The 14,710-nt window shown below is 46.3% G+C and overlaps 1 protein-coding gene across 1 annotated transcript in view; it reads left to right on the top strand.

The window, feature by feature from the left end:
- LOC128562067 (uncharacterized) overlaps positions 1 to 14,710 on the top strand; it is a 152,631-nt gene that overhangs the window by 83,435 nt on the left and 54,486 nt on the right. The window contains 4 exon segments of the mRNA XM_053556665.1: positions 64 to 183; positions 1,606 to 1,698; positions 6,196 to 6,413; positions 10,816 to 11,009. Coding sequence (XP_053412640.1) covers positions 64 to 183; positions 1,606 to 1,698; positions 6,196 to 6,413; positions 10,816 to 11,009 — 625 coding nt within the window.

The raw sequence follows: 14,710 nt of genomic DNA, 5'->3' as shown, positions 1-14,710 counted from the left end.
TGTATACTCCAAGCAGAGCTTTACTTTTAGCAGGAGTAAAGGGTGCTGTCTGTTTCTTCCCAGCTGACGTTCCCTCAGGCTCTGAGCTTGGACGGGGGTGTCATCATTAAGTGGAGTCCCCAAGGAGTATTCAACTTCAGCCTAGATGTACAAGCTTCCATCAAGCATGATGTCACATCCCAGGTCAGGAGGCTGAATTCTGCTCCCTTGCTGAGGGAGGAAAGGTTTTAATGTTAGAGAGAAGGCTCCCTATATGGGAGGGCTGAGGAGGTGGTGAAGTGGCCCCAGAAAGCCCACGTCACAGTTCTTATTTTAGCAGCATGCACGTGATTCATCAGGCAAAGCTGTTGTCAGAAACAAATGTTTGCTTTACTGCAAGAGTTCGTGTCTCTGTTCAGGGTGGCTCTACTCCACACAGTCACGTGGGACCCAGGCTTCTCCACCAGTGTCTCTACCCCAGCTGGTGAATGGGGAGAGAAAGGGCAGTGAATTAGGCAAGAGCTTTTTCTGGGACCCTGAGCAGCATTCCTATCCATGTTCTCATCTCACGACCCCACCTAGCTGCAAGAGAGTCTGGGACATGTAGTTTTAGCTGGATATCCAGGAGGAAAGGGAAACTTAGTTGGGTGAACACATAGCGGCTGCTATAGGTATATGGGCTTGTTCACTCACTCACTGTCTATGGATTTCTGTCCCAATTGCCAAGGAGCTTTCAGTCTAAAGGGCTCTTAGTTTTATATAGGTTTGGTCACTCACTCACTGTGTATGGAGTTCTGTCCCAATTGCCAAGGAGCTTTCAGTCTAAAGGGCTCTTAGTTTTATATAAGCTTTATATAATTCTCAGCTCCCCTGGTAACTAGCTCTGTGTCCTTGGGTGAATCACTTAACCCCATTGATCCTCAGTTTTGCCAGCTAGGAAATGGGGATAATAAGACCAACCAAGAAGGGCAATGTCAGGGGTCAAAATGAGCTGATAATCGTAAAGCTGGTAGCACAGTGTCTGGTTCACACCTGAGGTGAGCTAGGCAGTGGGGATGTGGGAGGTGTAAACAGACACTAGAGCAGGGAAGTGGGGGTCCAGAGTGGTCTTCCCAGCCCCTTGTCTGGGACCCCTTCCCAGCATCATTCCCATCAGTGAAGCCTGAGTAAGATTTAGGGTGAGGGGCTCAGCACCTGGAGCTCAGTGGCTAGGGTGCCAGCCACATACACTGGAGCTGGCAGATTCGAATCCAGCCCGGGCCTGCCAAACAACAATGACAACTACAACCGAAAAAGAAAAAAATAGCCGGGCATTGTGGCAGGCGCCTGTAGTCCCAGCTACGAGGGAGGCTGAGGCAAGAGAATCGCTTAAGCCCAAGAGTTTGAGGTTACTGTGAGCTGTGACGCCACAGCACTCTATTCAGGGTGACAGCTTGAGACTCTGCGTCAAAAAAAAAAGATTTGGGGTGAGGGAGGATGAGGGAAGGTAGAGGCTTCTGGCATCTGCTGTTGGGCCTGAGCTTTGGGCACATTCGGGGCGACCCATCCCTGCTTGGTGCCCACCTCCTGGCCTCTGTCTCTGGCCCTCTGCCCCCCTGACTCCTCCTCTCCAACCCCTCCCAGCAGGTCTCAGTCCAGCTGAGCGGATCCGACTCCTACTTTGTGTTTTCCTTCCAGCTCAGACATCCTCACAGACCAGCGTTCCCTCCGGACTTACAGGTATGGATGCTGCTCCCTTGGGGCTGCCCTGGAACTGCCTTCCAAGTGTGGCCTCTGAGCAGTCAGCCTGCCAGGAGATGGGGCGGAAGGAGGGTGGGAGGGAGGCAGGCCCAGTGCCTCACACAGCCAAGCGGCCCCTGCAGAATCAGGAACAGATGGCAGGGAGGTTTCCAAATCCATCACTTGGAAGAGATTGTCCAGACAAGAAGGGTTTTTAGCTCCCTAGAGGGGTGGCAAGGGTGGGTGAGAGATCACGTTTCACTCTTGGAAATGAGGGGAAACAGAATTTTCCTCCAAACCCTGTGCTGTATTTGGGCTTGAGAGAAGCTGTGTAATTCTCCAAGAAGGCTCTTTCTTCCAAGAGTATTTTGCCCAGTATGGAGTAAAAACACTGAAGGGTTTCACTCTGCAAGGAAATAAAGAGATGGAGAAAGACGTCCCAGGCCTGGGGGCCTAGAGAGCCCCGAGTTTGTTTCTTCTTTGAGCAGGCGGTGTGTGCAGAGGAATTAGGCTGTGGAGTGGGGAACATGGAGCATAAACAGGTCATCCAGCAGGAATGAGGCCCTGAAGAAAGGTGGGCAGACCTTTAATTTGACAGCAATTTTTAGATGGCCTGCTGTGTGCTTAACTCTGTGCCGGCAGGGCGCGGGGGCTCACGCCTGTAATCCCAGCTCTCCGGGAGGCCAAGGTAGTAGGATCACTTGAAGTTAGGAGTTTAAGACCAGCCTGAACAAGAGCAAGACCCTGAGACCCCATCTCTACAAAAGATAGAAAACTTAGCCAGGCATGGTAACACATGCCTGTAGTCCTAGATATTTGGAAGGCTGAAGCAGGAGGATCATTTGAACCCAGGAGGTTGCCGTGAGCTAAGATGATGCCACAGCACTTTACCCAAGCAACAGAGCAAGACTTTGAGTCCAAAAAAAAGAAAGAAAGAAAAGAAAAGAAAAAAAGAAAGAAGAAGAAACCTGAATGGAGCCTGAGAATGGCTGGGAGTGGAGTGACCTGGTAATCCTCAGAGGCAGGTGTCCTCGAGGTGACGTCTCTGGAGTGAGAAGGCTCCTCACACCCTCACTCCACTGTGGCCTTCTCACTTTGTGGCAGTCAATGAAACTCTGGTGCACGTGAGAGCTGCTGGCGGGTTGGAGATGGCACTGTCACGTTAACCAGCCGTGATAGGAGAGGCGACTGTGGAGTGTTTACTGTGTGCCAGGCTCTGTCCCAACCCTTCCCGTGGATCATATCATGGACACTTCACTATGCTGCTGTGAGGTGCCCACTGCTGGGCTCATTTTGTGGATGAGGATCTGAGACACACAAGTGACGTGGCTGAGCTCCTGAGTGGAGGGTCTTTTCTGGGGACCTAGGTGTTCAGGCTCCAGAGCTCATGTTGTCCCTTGAACTCATTGGAGATTGGGGAGTGGGTCCCCCAGAAGCTTGGATGCCAGTTCATTTACCAGGTTCAAGTTTTTTTATTTTTCTTTTCTTTTTTTCTTTTTTTTTGTAGAGACAGAGTCTCACTTTATGGCCCTCGGTAGAGTGCCGTGGCCTCACACAGCACACAGCAACCTCCAACTCCTGGGCTTAAGCGATTCTCTTGCCTCAGCCTCCCGAGCAGCTGGGACTACAGGCGCCCGCCACAATGCCCTGCTATTTTTTGGTTGCAGTTTGGCCGGGGGCTGGGTTTGAACCCGCCACCCTCGGCATATGGGGCCGGCGCCCTACTGACTGAGCCACAGGCACCGCCCAAATCAGCAGAACCCTTTGTTCATGGTACCCCTGTGCTTGAGTTGGGGCCTGGTACGGAGTTCCCTTCTCAACCTCTCTGCACTCCTGCGTCACCTACCCCAAGGGACCTTTCTACACCTGTGTCCTTCATCTTTATTTTAATTATTACCCTTAAGAAATTTATTTATTTATTTATTTATTTACAGTCAGAGTCTCACCCTTTGTTGTCCTCGGTATAGAGTACTGTGGCATCACAGCTCACAGCAACCTCAAACTCTTAGGTTTAAGTGATTCTCTGCCTCAGCCTCCCAAGTAGCTGGAACTATAGGTGCCTGCCACACGCTTGGCTATCTTTTTTTAGAGATGAGGTCTTGCTCTAGCTCAGGCTGGTCTCAAACTCATGAGCTCAAGCAATCCATCCGCCTTGGCTTCCCAAAGTGTTGGGATTACAGGCATGAGCCACTGCACCCAGCCAAGAAACCTTTTTAGACATTTTTTCCCTAATCGCCTTCCCCCAAGAAATTTCAGCTCCCCAGGTAGGCCGTATTCTGTCCATGTACTGTGTGCAGGTCTCTGCTTTATATATAAACAGGGTAAGAGTTTCGCTCACCCTCCAAGAACCAATTTTTGCCATTGTCGCCCCCATTGAGAATACAAGCTCTTTGGGACCCCAGGGCACACAGAGACCCCTGGAAAGCCTGGGAGTTGTTGGGGGTCTCCTGGAGCCTGGGAGTTGTCAGGGTTCTCCTGGAGAGGTTTTAGAGCATGCCCAGGTCCCAGCCCAGGGATGAAGAGTTGACTGGTCAAAGGGCCATGGGGAAGGAGAGGTGTCCCCAGACATACTTTAAAACAAATTAATGGACTTTATCTTTTGAGAGCAGTTTTAGGTTCGCAGAAAACCTGAGAAGAAAGTACAGAGTTCCCGTGTATCTCCCTTGCGCGGCAGTTTCTCCTGTCATAACCTCAGCATCTCGGGTTGCCGTGGTACATTTACTACAGCTGATGAACCAGCATTAACACGTTATCAGCCACCAAGATCTATAGTTCACATTAGGGCTCCCTCTTGGTGTTGTACATTCTGTGGGTTTGGACAAATGTATAATGTCAGGTGTCCACCATTAGAGTGTCATACGGAGCAGTTTCACTGCCCTAAAAATCCCCGGTGCCCTTCCTAGTCGCCCCTCCCCATCCCCTGGCAACCACAGGTCTTCCGATTGCATCTGCAGTTTTGCCCTTTCCAGAATGTCAGAGAGTTGGAACCTATATAGTGAGTGGCTTTTTCAAATGGGCTTCTTCCACTTAGTAATATGCATTTATGTTTTCTCAATGTCTTTTCTTGGCTTAATAGCACATTTCTTTTTGGTGCTGAATAATATTCCATTGTCTGAATGTGGCACAGTTTACCAATCCATCTATGGATGGACCAGGCATGCTTTTTAAATTTCAGATTAGTAGGAGGGCACAAGTGATTAGCTTACATTGTTTGTGTTTGTTAGGTGAAGTTCAAGTTGTAGGTGAGCCCTTCACCCAGAGGGTGTGCTATGCACGCTTACCTTGTGCCCATTAGGTGAGAGTCTACAGATAACCTCACTCCTCCCCTCTCCCCTTTCCCTCCTCCCCGCTTTGAATTTAATTGTGTTTTTCTCTTATGTGGGGGTACAGTTGTTTATCTGTTTGTTTCATATTACTATTGCATACATTGGATACTTGCTTTTCCATTTTTTTTTTTTTTTTTGGAGACAGAGTCTCACTATGTTCCCCCAAGTACCTGGGACCACAGGTGCCCGCCATAATGCCCTGCTATTTTTCTGTTGCAGTTGTCACTGTTGTTTGGTGGGCCCTGGGCAGGGTTCGAACCCTCCAGCTCTGGTGTATGTGGCCAGCGCCCTAGCCACTGAGCTACAGGCACTGAGCCTGCTTTTCCATTCTTGTGATACTTTATTAAGTAGACTCTTCTCCAACTCCATCCAGGTAAATACAGAAGATGTAAGGTCTCCATCTGAATGGCTGAGTTGTATTCCATGGTATACATATACCACAGTTTATTAATCCATTCATGAGTTGATGGGCACTTGGGTTGATTCCCAGGCATGCTTTTAAAAGCTTTCCACATGTTGGTAATGCAAAGTCTGGGTTGAGAACCATGGGGCTAAACCAGCTTTGCAGATGGAGAAACTGCCTTATAGATAGAGAAACTGAGACCCAGGTCAGGCAAGGGGATTGGGCTCAGCTCTCAGGCAGCTGGTAGAGCCTCTGTCCTTCCTGCTCCCCCACCCCCATCCCACTCCCCCTGTACGCCAGCTGACCCAGTTGTGGCCATTCCTTTGTGTATCAAAAGCCATTTTCTTTGCATGCTGGAAGCTCTGGGTCCTCCAGTTCCCGGGGACACTATTTGGGCACCCTTTTCTGTTGATGAATTTCAAAGGTGACCTCTGCTTCCCTGCTAGCCCTCTTTAGGTACCACTATGAGTTTTAAGAGCCAAGCAAGGCTAGGGACATATGTGACCTTCTCTGAGCCTTGGTTTCCCCATTTGTGGTGGGAACTCTCACTTCACACATGGTGGAAAGGACAAGATGAGACTGTTCCTGAGCCAATAGCAGGGCCAGGATGGGCTGTCCCCCCTTTCTCTGTCTGTCTTATGTTCCTTCCACAGTATGTGCTGCCCACTGTGCTGGGTGGGTGCTCAGACATGGAGAGGCTCAGGAAGGCTTCCTGGAGGAGGAGGCTATTCCTGTTCTGCCTCTGAGCCCTCCCCTGCTTCCCTGCAGGTGCAGGTGGCTGCTGGGCGCTACAAAGCACGTGGCCTCAATGGGTCTCTGTCCGTGCACGCGTCTGGCCAGGAGCTGGTTCTGCTGGAGGTCAACACCGGCCAGGATGCCCGGAGGAGCAGCCGGGGCTGGGACATGAGTGTCCTTCTCCACCAGGCAGTGCTCAGAGCACCCCGGGCAGTTCAGCTGCACCTGTCAGGCAAGATCACCCCAGCAAGGTAATGGTCCCCAGGTGGCCTGTGAAGGGGGCAGAGGGGCACTGAGGACCAAGGGCTGGTGGCCTGGGAGATGGGAGCTCGTCACCCTGAGCCCCCCCTTTCTGTCTCTGAGACCGTGCCTGAGTAACACCCACTGACAGCATTCTTGCTTTTATGGCATTGAGGGCACAGAAGGGGGTGGCATTCAGTTTTCTGCTTTTATCTTTTCTTCCTTTCTTTTTTTCTTTTGTTTCTATCTTTCTTTTCTTTTTTTGTAGAGACAGAGTCTCACTTTATGGCCCTCGGTAGAGTGCCGTGGCCTCACACAGCTCACAGCAACCTCCAACTCCTGGGCTTAAGCGATTCTCTTGCCTCAGCCTCCCAAGTAGCTGGGACTACAGGTGCCCGCCACAACGCCCGGCTATTTTTTCAGTTTGTCCAGGGCTGGGTTTGAACCCGCCACCCTCGGTATATGGGGCCGGCGCCCTACAGACTGAGCCACAGGCGCCACCCTCTATCTTTCTTTTCATTTCTTTTGTTTGTTTGTTTGTTTGTTTGTTTATGAGAGTGTTCACAAATAGACAACTTGAAGGATTATAATCATGTATGAAGAATTAAACAAAACCCATCAGAGATGACAGGGACTGGGTGGACCTCTTGTCTCACCTCTGTCTATTCACCCCTTGCTGAGTCCACTCCGGCTCACATCCCAGCTCTGCTGCTGCTGTCTGTCCACGTGGCCCTTCTGTGCCATACTGTCTGCACCTTCTTCTTAGGGTTGGCCTGAGGATTAACTGAGCGCCGCCTCTGAGCTCCCTAGCCAGGGGCCAGCAAGCGTGTTCAGTAGCTGGCACCATTACTGTTGCTTGTGTGATGGGAAACAACAAAGTTTTCTACTGTCCTCAAACTCAATGCAGAACGCTTCTGTGCCTGGGTGTGGGGTGTTTTCCCACCACGCCATTCTCCGTGGATGCCAGCTGGGTGCCCTGCTATGTAACTCATTTCTGCCACAAGTTACCTGGAGTTAGCATCACACCCCACAGGTGAAGGGCTCAGTCCCTCAGCAACCAGACACTCTCGGAACCCCAGAGTTTGGGGATTTCTTTGGCAGCTTCATCACTTAGATGTGATCACTTATTAACTCCATCTCTAGCCCCCTCCCCTTCTAGGATGGGGGTGGTGGGGCTGAAAGTTCCAAGCTTCTAATCATGGCTTGGTCTTTCTGGTGACCAGCCCTTATCTAGAAACCCACCAAAGTTGCCTCATTAGAACAAAAGACACTCCTACCACCCAGGAAATTCCAAGGGATTAGCAGCTCTATGTCAGGAATTGGAGGCCATTATTATGATTTCTTATAAAATCACATTGTTACTCTGAGTACTGAACTTCTGGTACAAATTGGATCTCCATTAAATATATCTTCTGCAATTCCAGCTTTCTACCCAGCTTTGGCAGGATTTTAAGGAGACCCAGGGCTGTGGATGTGATCCTAAGTAACTTTGTTCCCAGAATTACCGTCCATCTGTCCAATTGGCCATCCTCATCCCCAACCTAAAAAGGATTTGGGGATCATAAGAAGGTGCATTGCTCTAGGTTGGGAGCTGGCAAACTTTCAGTAAAGAGCCAGATGGTAAATATTTTCAGCTTTGTGGGCCATATGGTCTCTGTCACAACCACTCATCTCTGCCACTGTAGCACAAAAGCATTGTAGACAGTTCATAAGTGAGTAGGTATGACTGTGTTCCAGTAAAGCTTTATTTATAAACAGAGCTGGGCTGGTTTGGGCCTACAAGCTGTAGTTTGCCAACCCTTCTTCTAGATTAAAGAAAAACACTCAAGGACACTAGGGGAAAGGGGAAATAGGAAAAATGGGAAGGTGCTCAAAGTGGCATCCATAAACAAAATGTGCCATGAGGTCCTTTGTGTTTTCCAGATCTTGAGCTTGAAATTTGGCTCTCAGCATCCTAACATCCAGTGCAAAAAATAATGAGTGGTATTATTAGCAGTGGCCATAAGGAAACTCTCTCTCTCTCTCATATGATATTGGACAATTAAGTTGGTAAACCCATCCTAGAAAAAGTGCTGCATACCTCACTGCTGAATATCACTACAGTTAACTTTGAAGTACTTTCCTTGGGAAGCTATGCACTGAAGCCAGTGCCTACCTGCAAACAATTTTGGAACTCTTTTTTGGCCATCAGAGCTGTCATCCTACGAGGTCTGACAATTAAGTTTTTTTTTAACCTTAGATTTCCCAATGATCATTTATTTCAAAACCGTAGTACAATATCACAACCAAAATATTGACAATGGTACAGTCAAGATACAGAAAAATTTATCACCAAAAAACTCCATTTTGGTGTCTTTTTATAGCCACATCTATTTTCCTTTGGGCCTCCCTCCTACCTCTGGGCAACCTAACCTATTATCTATTTCTTTAATTTTATCATTTCAATATATAATATTTGAGGATAGGATTTTAACCTTAGCATTCCCTATAGATTCAGCCAAGATCTTCTGAACTTAATTTGTTTTTATTTCTGACTAGAATTCAATGGTATGGAAATGGCACAGTTAGTTTAACCATTGTACCTCAATTTTCATAGCAGCTTTATTCATTATAACACCAAACTGGAAACAGCGCAGATGTCCTTAACTGCGTAAATGGTTAAACTGACAATTAAGTTTTTGAATTTGCCACTGTGGGCTTACATTGGCAGCACCATACAAACAACTCAAGGTTTCATAACCTTGGTATATCAGTGTCTCACAGCTGTCTTTCTGTTGACGTGTGGTGGTGTCTTGCTAAGTGGTGTTCATCACTGTTGTTGTGTATTTTTGTGTGCTGTATGATGATAGTTCTGATGGTCATCCCAGAAAAAGAGTTCTAAAATTGCTTTGAAGGGTGGACTAGGCTCTGGCATCAGTTCATAGCTTCTCAAGGGGAGTAGTACCTTGAAGGTGACTGCAGTGACATTCGGCAATGGGGTTTGTAGCACTTTTTCTAGAATAACTTCTGGAACCTAATTGTCAGACATCGTATACACCTGTGTGTGTGTGTGTGTGTGTGTGTGTTTGTGTGCGTGCATGTATGCCAAGCAAAGGATGACCTTGTACCTGGTCTCGAAGCTCAAGGGAAGTATCTCCATGGTGTGGCACAAAGAACACACGTGAATGACATTTGTAATGAGAGGAACCACGTCTCCCTGCCCCAGTTTTTCAGAAAGGTTAACAGGCTTTTCAGGGCTGGGTTTTCCTCATCCCTCACCATAATAGTACATAGTGATCACTCATTATGGGCTGGGAGCAAGCGCTTTATATTCCAAAGTTCACTGTGTGTTGGGTACTATTAACTGCTTATATGAGCTTTGAGCACATTGCTTACTTTCTGTACCTCTGTTTCCTCATCTGGATAACGGGGACCATAATATTCTCAAACCTTCACAGGGTTTTTCAGGGAGTCAGGCAATGCATCTAAGTGCACAGTGCATGGAACAGGGTATTAGCAATGGCTGCGTAAAAGCTCCCCCAAGTACCAGGGGTTAAAGTAACAACCATTTTGCCTGCTCATGATTCTGTGGGTTAGGAATTGAGATAGGACTTAGTTGGTCAGTTCTACTCTGTGTGGCTTTGGCTGGGGTGGTTCTCTGGGTCTCCTCAACCCTCAGCTGAGCCAGTTCCCAGACAGGTGTGTGCATGGGCTGGGGCCTGGGCTGGGCTGGGAAGTGTAAGAAGGCTCCCCTCACGTGTCTGGCACCTTGGTGCTCCTTCGTGTGTCTCCTCTACCCCACCTGCAAGTGGCTGTTTGGGCTTCCTCACACCATGGTGATCTCATGGTGATAACAGGTTTCTGGGTTTCCAGGGGGAGTATTCAAGTGTGAATACTCCCCCTGGAGTATTGAAAGCTGTAGGTGTTCTCAGGGCCCAACCTTGGAGGTTACACAGCATCCCTTCTGCCACATTCTGCTTATCAAAAGACCAGCCCTGAATCAGAAATAGGCCCCCATTTCTTAATGGAGAAGTGGCAAAGTGACATTGCAAATGAGTGTGTGCGCGGGGGCAGCCATGCTGGAGACCCAGTCCAGAGAACGTGGCTCAGTATGCGTCAGTATCGGCATCAACATCAGCTCAGTGTCAGTGTTTCCACTTGATCCCGACTTTACAGAAGAAGAAACTGATGCTCAGAGAGGTTATGTCCTTGTCCGAGATCACAGAGGCAGTGAGCGGCAGCACTGGGATCTGAGCCCAGGGTTGCCCGTACAAGGTCCCTGACCTTAGCCCCTTTTATCCCACTCCCTCCCCACAGCCTGGGGGCCCCTGTAGAAACAATCTTGTCTTGACAGGTGGGGTTCAGGAACCTCCCACTTACTGGAGGCGGGGAAACACCGCATGCCTGGTGCCATATTCTACGTTTCTGTCCTAGGATTTGGCTGTTTTCCAAGGCGCTGCTGGACCAGAACACAGTGCAGCTTCTCCTCAAGGCATCTGAGCACCTGCGTGGAAGCCGGATCCTGACCCTGCAGAGCCACGCCCAGCACGCAGTGGCTGGCTGGGCAGCGGCACCCCGCCTCCTGACCCTGGCCGGCAAGCTGAAGCAGAAGGGGGTGCTCCGAGAGGGTGAGGGCCTGGGGAATGCTGTGGGGCGGGATGGTGGACGTCTCAGGCAGGCAGTTTCTATGAAAACACAGGGTAGATTAAATCCCTGTGTTTAATAACAGATTAAATCACTGTTAATTGATTTAACAGTGGGATTTAACACTCGCATCAGGGGATGCGAGTCCCCTGATGTTCTATTCATCTCACACTGGAGTGTAGATGGGTTTAGATAAAGAGGTATAGAAAATTAATATACATTCTGGCAAAGAGAATCTTCTCCTAACTAAAAACTGAACAGGCTTCCTTATGCAGGACTTGTCATAACCTTTAACATGTTAATGGACATTGTATATCTCCAAGAGGGAGAATTAGTGACAGCATTTCCCAAGCATATTTTTCCTAATACTTTCTGTTTGGATATAATTTCAGACTTGTGAAAAAGTTGCAAAAATAGTACAAAGAACCCCATAAACCCTTGCCCACATTCACTAGTTAGTAAAATTTAACATTTGCTGTATCATTTTCATGTTTATTTTCTCTCTATATATAACGCATTTATATAAAGGGTACCAAAAAGTATACACATTTGAAGAAAAGAAAAAACTGTATTGAAATTGTAACACTGAATACACTCATCTACTGATAACAAAAAGTGAGCACAAGTCACATCGAGCCCCTCTTCTAATTGCAGAAGTCAAACATAACTTGAGTATTACAAATTTAATAGTTTTTTCCTTCCTTAAAATGTATGTACATTTTTTGGCGCTCTCCGTGTATTTAGTATACATATAAAGTATGCAAATATGAATAATATTTTATTCCTGAACTGCATTTTCTTGAGTAAGTTGCAGACGTGATGATTCTTTAGTTCTAAATACTTCATGTATATTTTCTTAAAAAGGCCTTCTCTTACATTCCAGTCATCAAAATCAGAAAATTCACATTTATGCAATACAGACTTTATTCAGATTCTGCCAATTGTTCCCAACAATGTCCTTAATAATGAAAGAAAATCCTAGATCATGTATTACATTTAGCTTTATTGTTTTTTTAGTCTCTTTTATCCTGGGTGAGTTTCCCAATATTTCTTCTCTTCTGCGATATTTACCTCTTGAAGAGAACAGGGCAGTCATGTTGTGGAGTATTCCTCAGTTGAGGTTTGCCCAGTGTGGCACCTGCATTCAAGGAAGCCTCGTGGGCAGGATCCCACAGAAGTGAGGTGGCCTTGTCGGGAGGCACATGGCGTCCGTTTGTCTAGTAGTGGTGATGTCAACTTTGACCACTCAATTAAGGTGATGTCTGCCAGGCTTCTCCACTGCAAAGTATTCATTTTTCTTTCCTTTGTAATTGATAGGTAATTTGTGGCAAGATACTTTGAGATCTTGTAAGTATTCTGTGCCCTCATCAAATTTTGATCCCCTGGAGGCCGGGTGTGGTGGCTCACACCTGTAATCCTAGCACTCTGGGAGGCCACAGTGGGAGGATTGCTTGAGCTCAGTAGTTCAAGATGGCATCTTAGCAAGAGCAAGACCGACTTTACCAAAAATAGAAAAATTAGCTGGGTGTTGCAGTGGGTGCCTGTAGTCCCAGCTACTCAGGAGGTTGAGGCAAGAGAATCACCTGAACATAGGACTTTGAAGCTGACCCCAGGGCACATTAGCCTGGGCAACAGAGAAAGACTCCCAAAATATATACATTCCAGCTCAGCGCCTGTGGCTTAAGCAGCTAAGGTGCCAGCTACATACACCTGAGCTGGCGAGTTCAAATCCAGCCTGGGCCTGCCAAACAACAATGACGGCTGCAACCAAAAGATAGCCAGGTGTTGTGGCGGGTGCCTATAGTCCCAGCTACTTGGGAGGTGGAGGCAGGAGAATCGCTTGAGCCCAGGAGCTGGAGGTTGCTGTGAGCTGTGATGCCACAGCACTCTACCCAGGGCGACAGCTTGAGGCTCTGTCTCAAAAAAAGAATATATATATACATTCTTTGACCCCTTATTTTAGTATCCGCTGATGATTCTTGACTGAATCTATTATCGTTCTGATGAAAATTGCTAAATAATGATTTTCTTCTAATGCTATTATTTTAAGAAATGTATTGCTCACAGTAGAAAGAGCTGTCTCTGCTTGCTCCTCCCTTCTTTCCTCCTTTCCCTCTTAGCTTCCTTTCATTAACCTCAATACAGACTCCTGGGTTATTATCTTACCCTTATTTTATTAAGTAACCTGTTACTATAATTCACTTATCCCCACATTCATTTTCCCAGATTTTCCCACCTCCCACATTGTACCATGAAAGATTTCAGGCATACGGAAGAGTCGAGTTATACAGTGAACACCCATAGGCCTATCACCTAACTGTTATAATTTTGACATTTTATATTTACTTTATCACCTGTCAATCTCCTATCTCTCTGCCCAACTTATGTGTGATGCTTTTTAGAGTGAGTTACCGACATCAGAATACCTAACCCCTAAATGGTGTGGAATGAAATTTTTGGGTCATAGGGTAATTGTATGTTTACTTTTCTGAGAAAATGTCAGGCCATATTCCAAAGAGGAAATATTTTGCATTGCCTTTTCTTTGTGGAATTCTGGTTGCACTTCATCCTCGTTATCATTTGATGATGTCGGGTTTTTAACAAATAATCATTTTAATGAGTTTCTAGTACTTCATTGTGGCTTTAGTTTGTACTCCTCTGATGATTTGTGCTGTGGAGCACTTCCTCATGTGCCTGTTATCTGTTCATCTAGCTTTTTCTGCACATGGGATCAAATTTTTTTGCTGGTTTAATAAATTGGGTTTTTTTTTTTTTGCCTGTTATTGAATTATAGATACTCTTTATATATTCTGGATACAAATCTTCTGACAGATAAATGCTTTGGAAATATTTTGCCCCAGACATTATAGCTTCCTTACTTATTTTTTTTTAGTAGTTGTCTTTTGATAAGCATTAATTTTTAATTCTATTAAAGTCTAATTCAGTCATTCTTTTTTTGCAATTGATTACTGTGTCCTTTCTAAGTAACGTTGCCTTCCCGTAGGTTACAAAAATATTTTAGTTTTTCTTCTGGAAGTTTTATATTTAGGTTTCATATTTAGGTCTAGGATTCACCTCCAACTAAAGTTTGTGTTTGATACCAAGTAGTGGTTGTGGTTTATTATTATTATTTTACATAAGGGTATTAATTGTTTTTTTTTTGAGATTATTTACATAATTTTATTTTTTTATTAAATCATAACTGTATACATTGATATGATCATGGGGCATCATACACTCGCTTCATAGACCATTTGACACATTTTCTTATAGTACCACTTGCTGGTAAATTTTATTTTCCCCACTGAATTGGTTAACTTTATAAAGAAATCAGTTGAACATATGTGCATGAGTCTATTTCTAGGTTTCAATGCTGTTCTAGTGATCTATTTGTGCTTAAGATTGTATCACACTTTTTCATTATTGTACCTTTATAAGGAATATTTATTTATTTATTTTATTGAGACAGGGTCTGACTATGTCACCCTCGGTAGAGTGCTGTGGCGTCATAGCTCACAGCAATCTCCAATTCTTGGGCTCAAGCGATTCTCTTGCCTCAGCCTCCCTAGTAGCTGGGACAACAGGTGCCCACCACAATGCCTGGCTATTTTGTTTGTTTGTTTGTTTGTTTAGCAGGCCTGGGCTGGGTTTGAACCTACCAGCCCTGGAGCATGTGACTGGCACC

Source organism: Nycticebus coucang, chromosome 12 (genome assembly GCF_027406575.1).
Source record: "Nycticebus coucang isolate mNycCou1 chromosome 12, mNycCou1.pri, whole genome shotgun sequence".
Classification (NCBI taxonomy): domain Eukaryota; kingdom Metazoa; phylum Chordata; class Mammalia; order Primates; family Lorisidae; genus Nycticebus; species Nycticebus coucang.
Note: the sequence above shows the minus strand (reverse complement) of the source record. Positions and strands in the feature narration are given on the sequence as shown.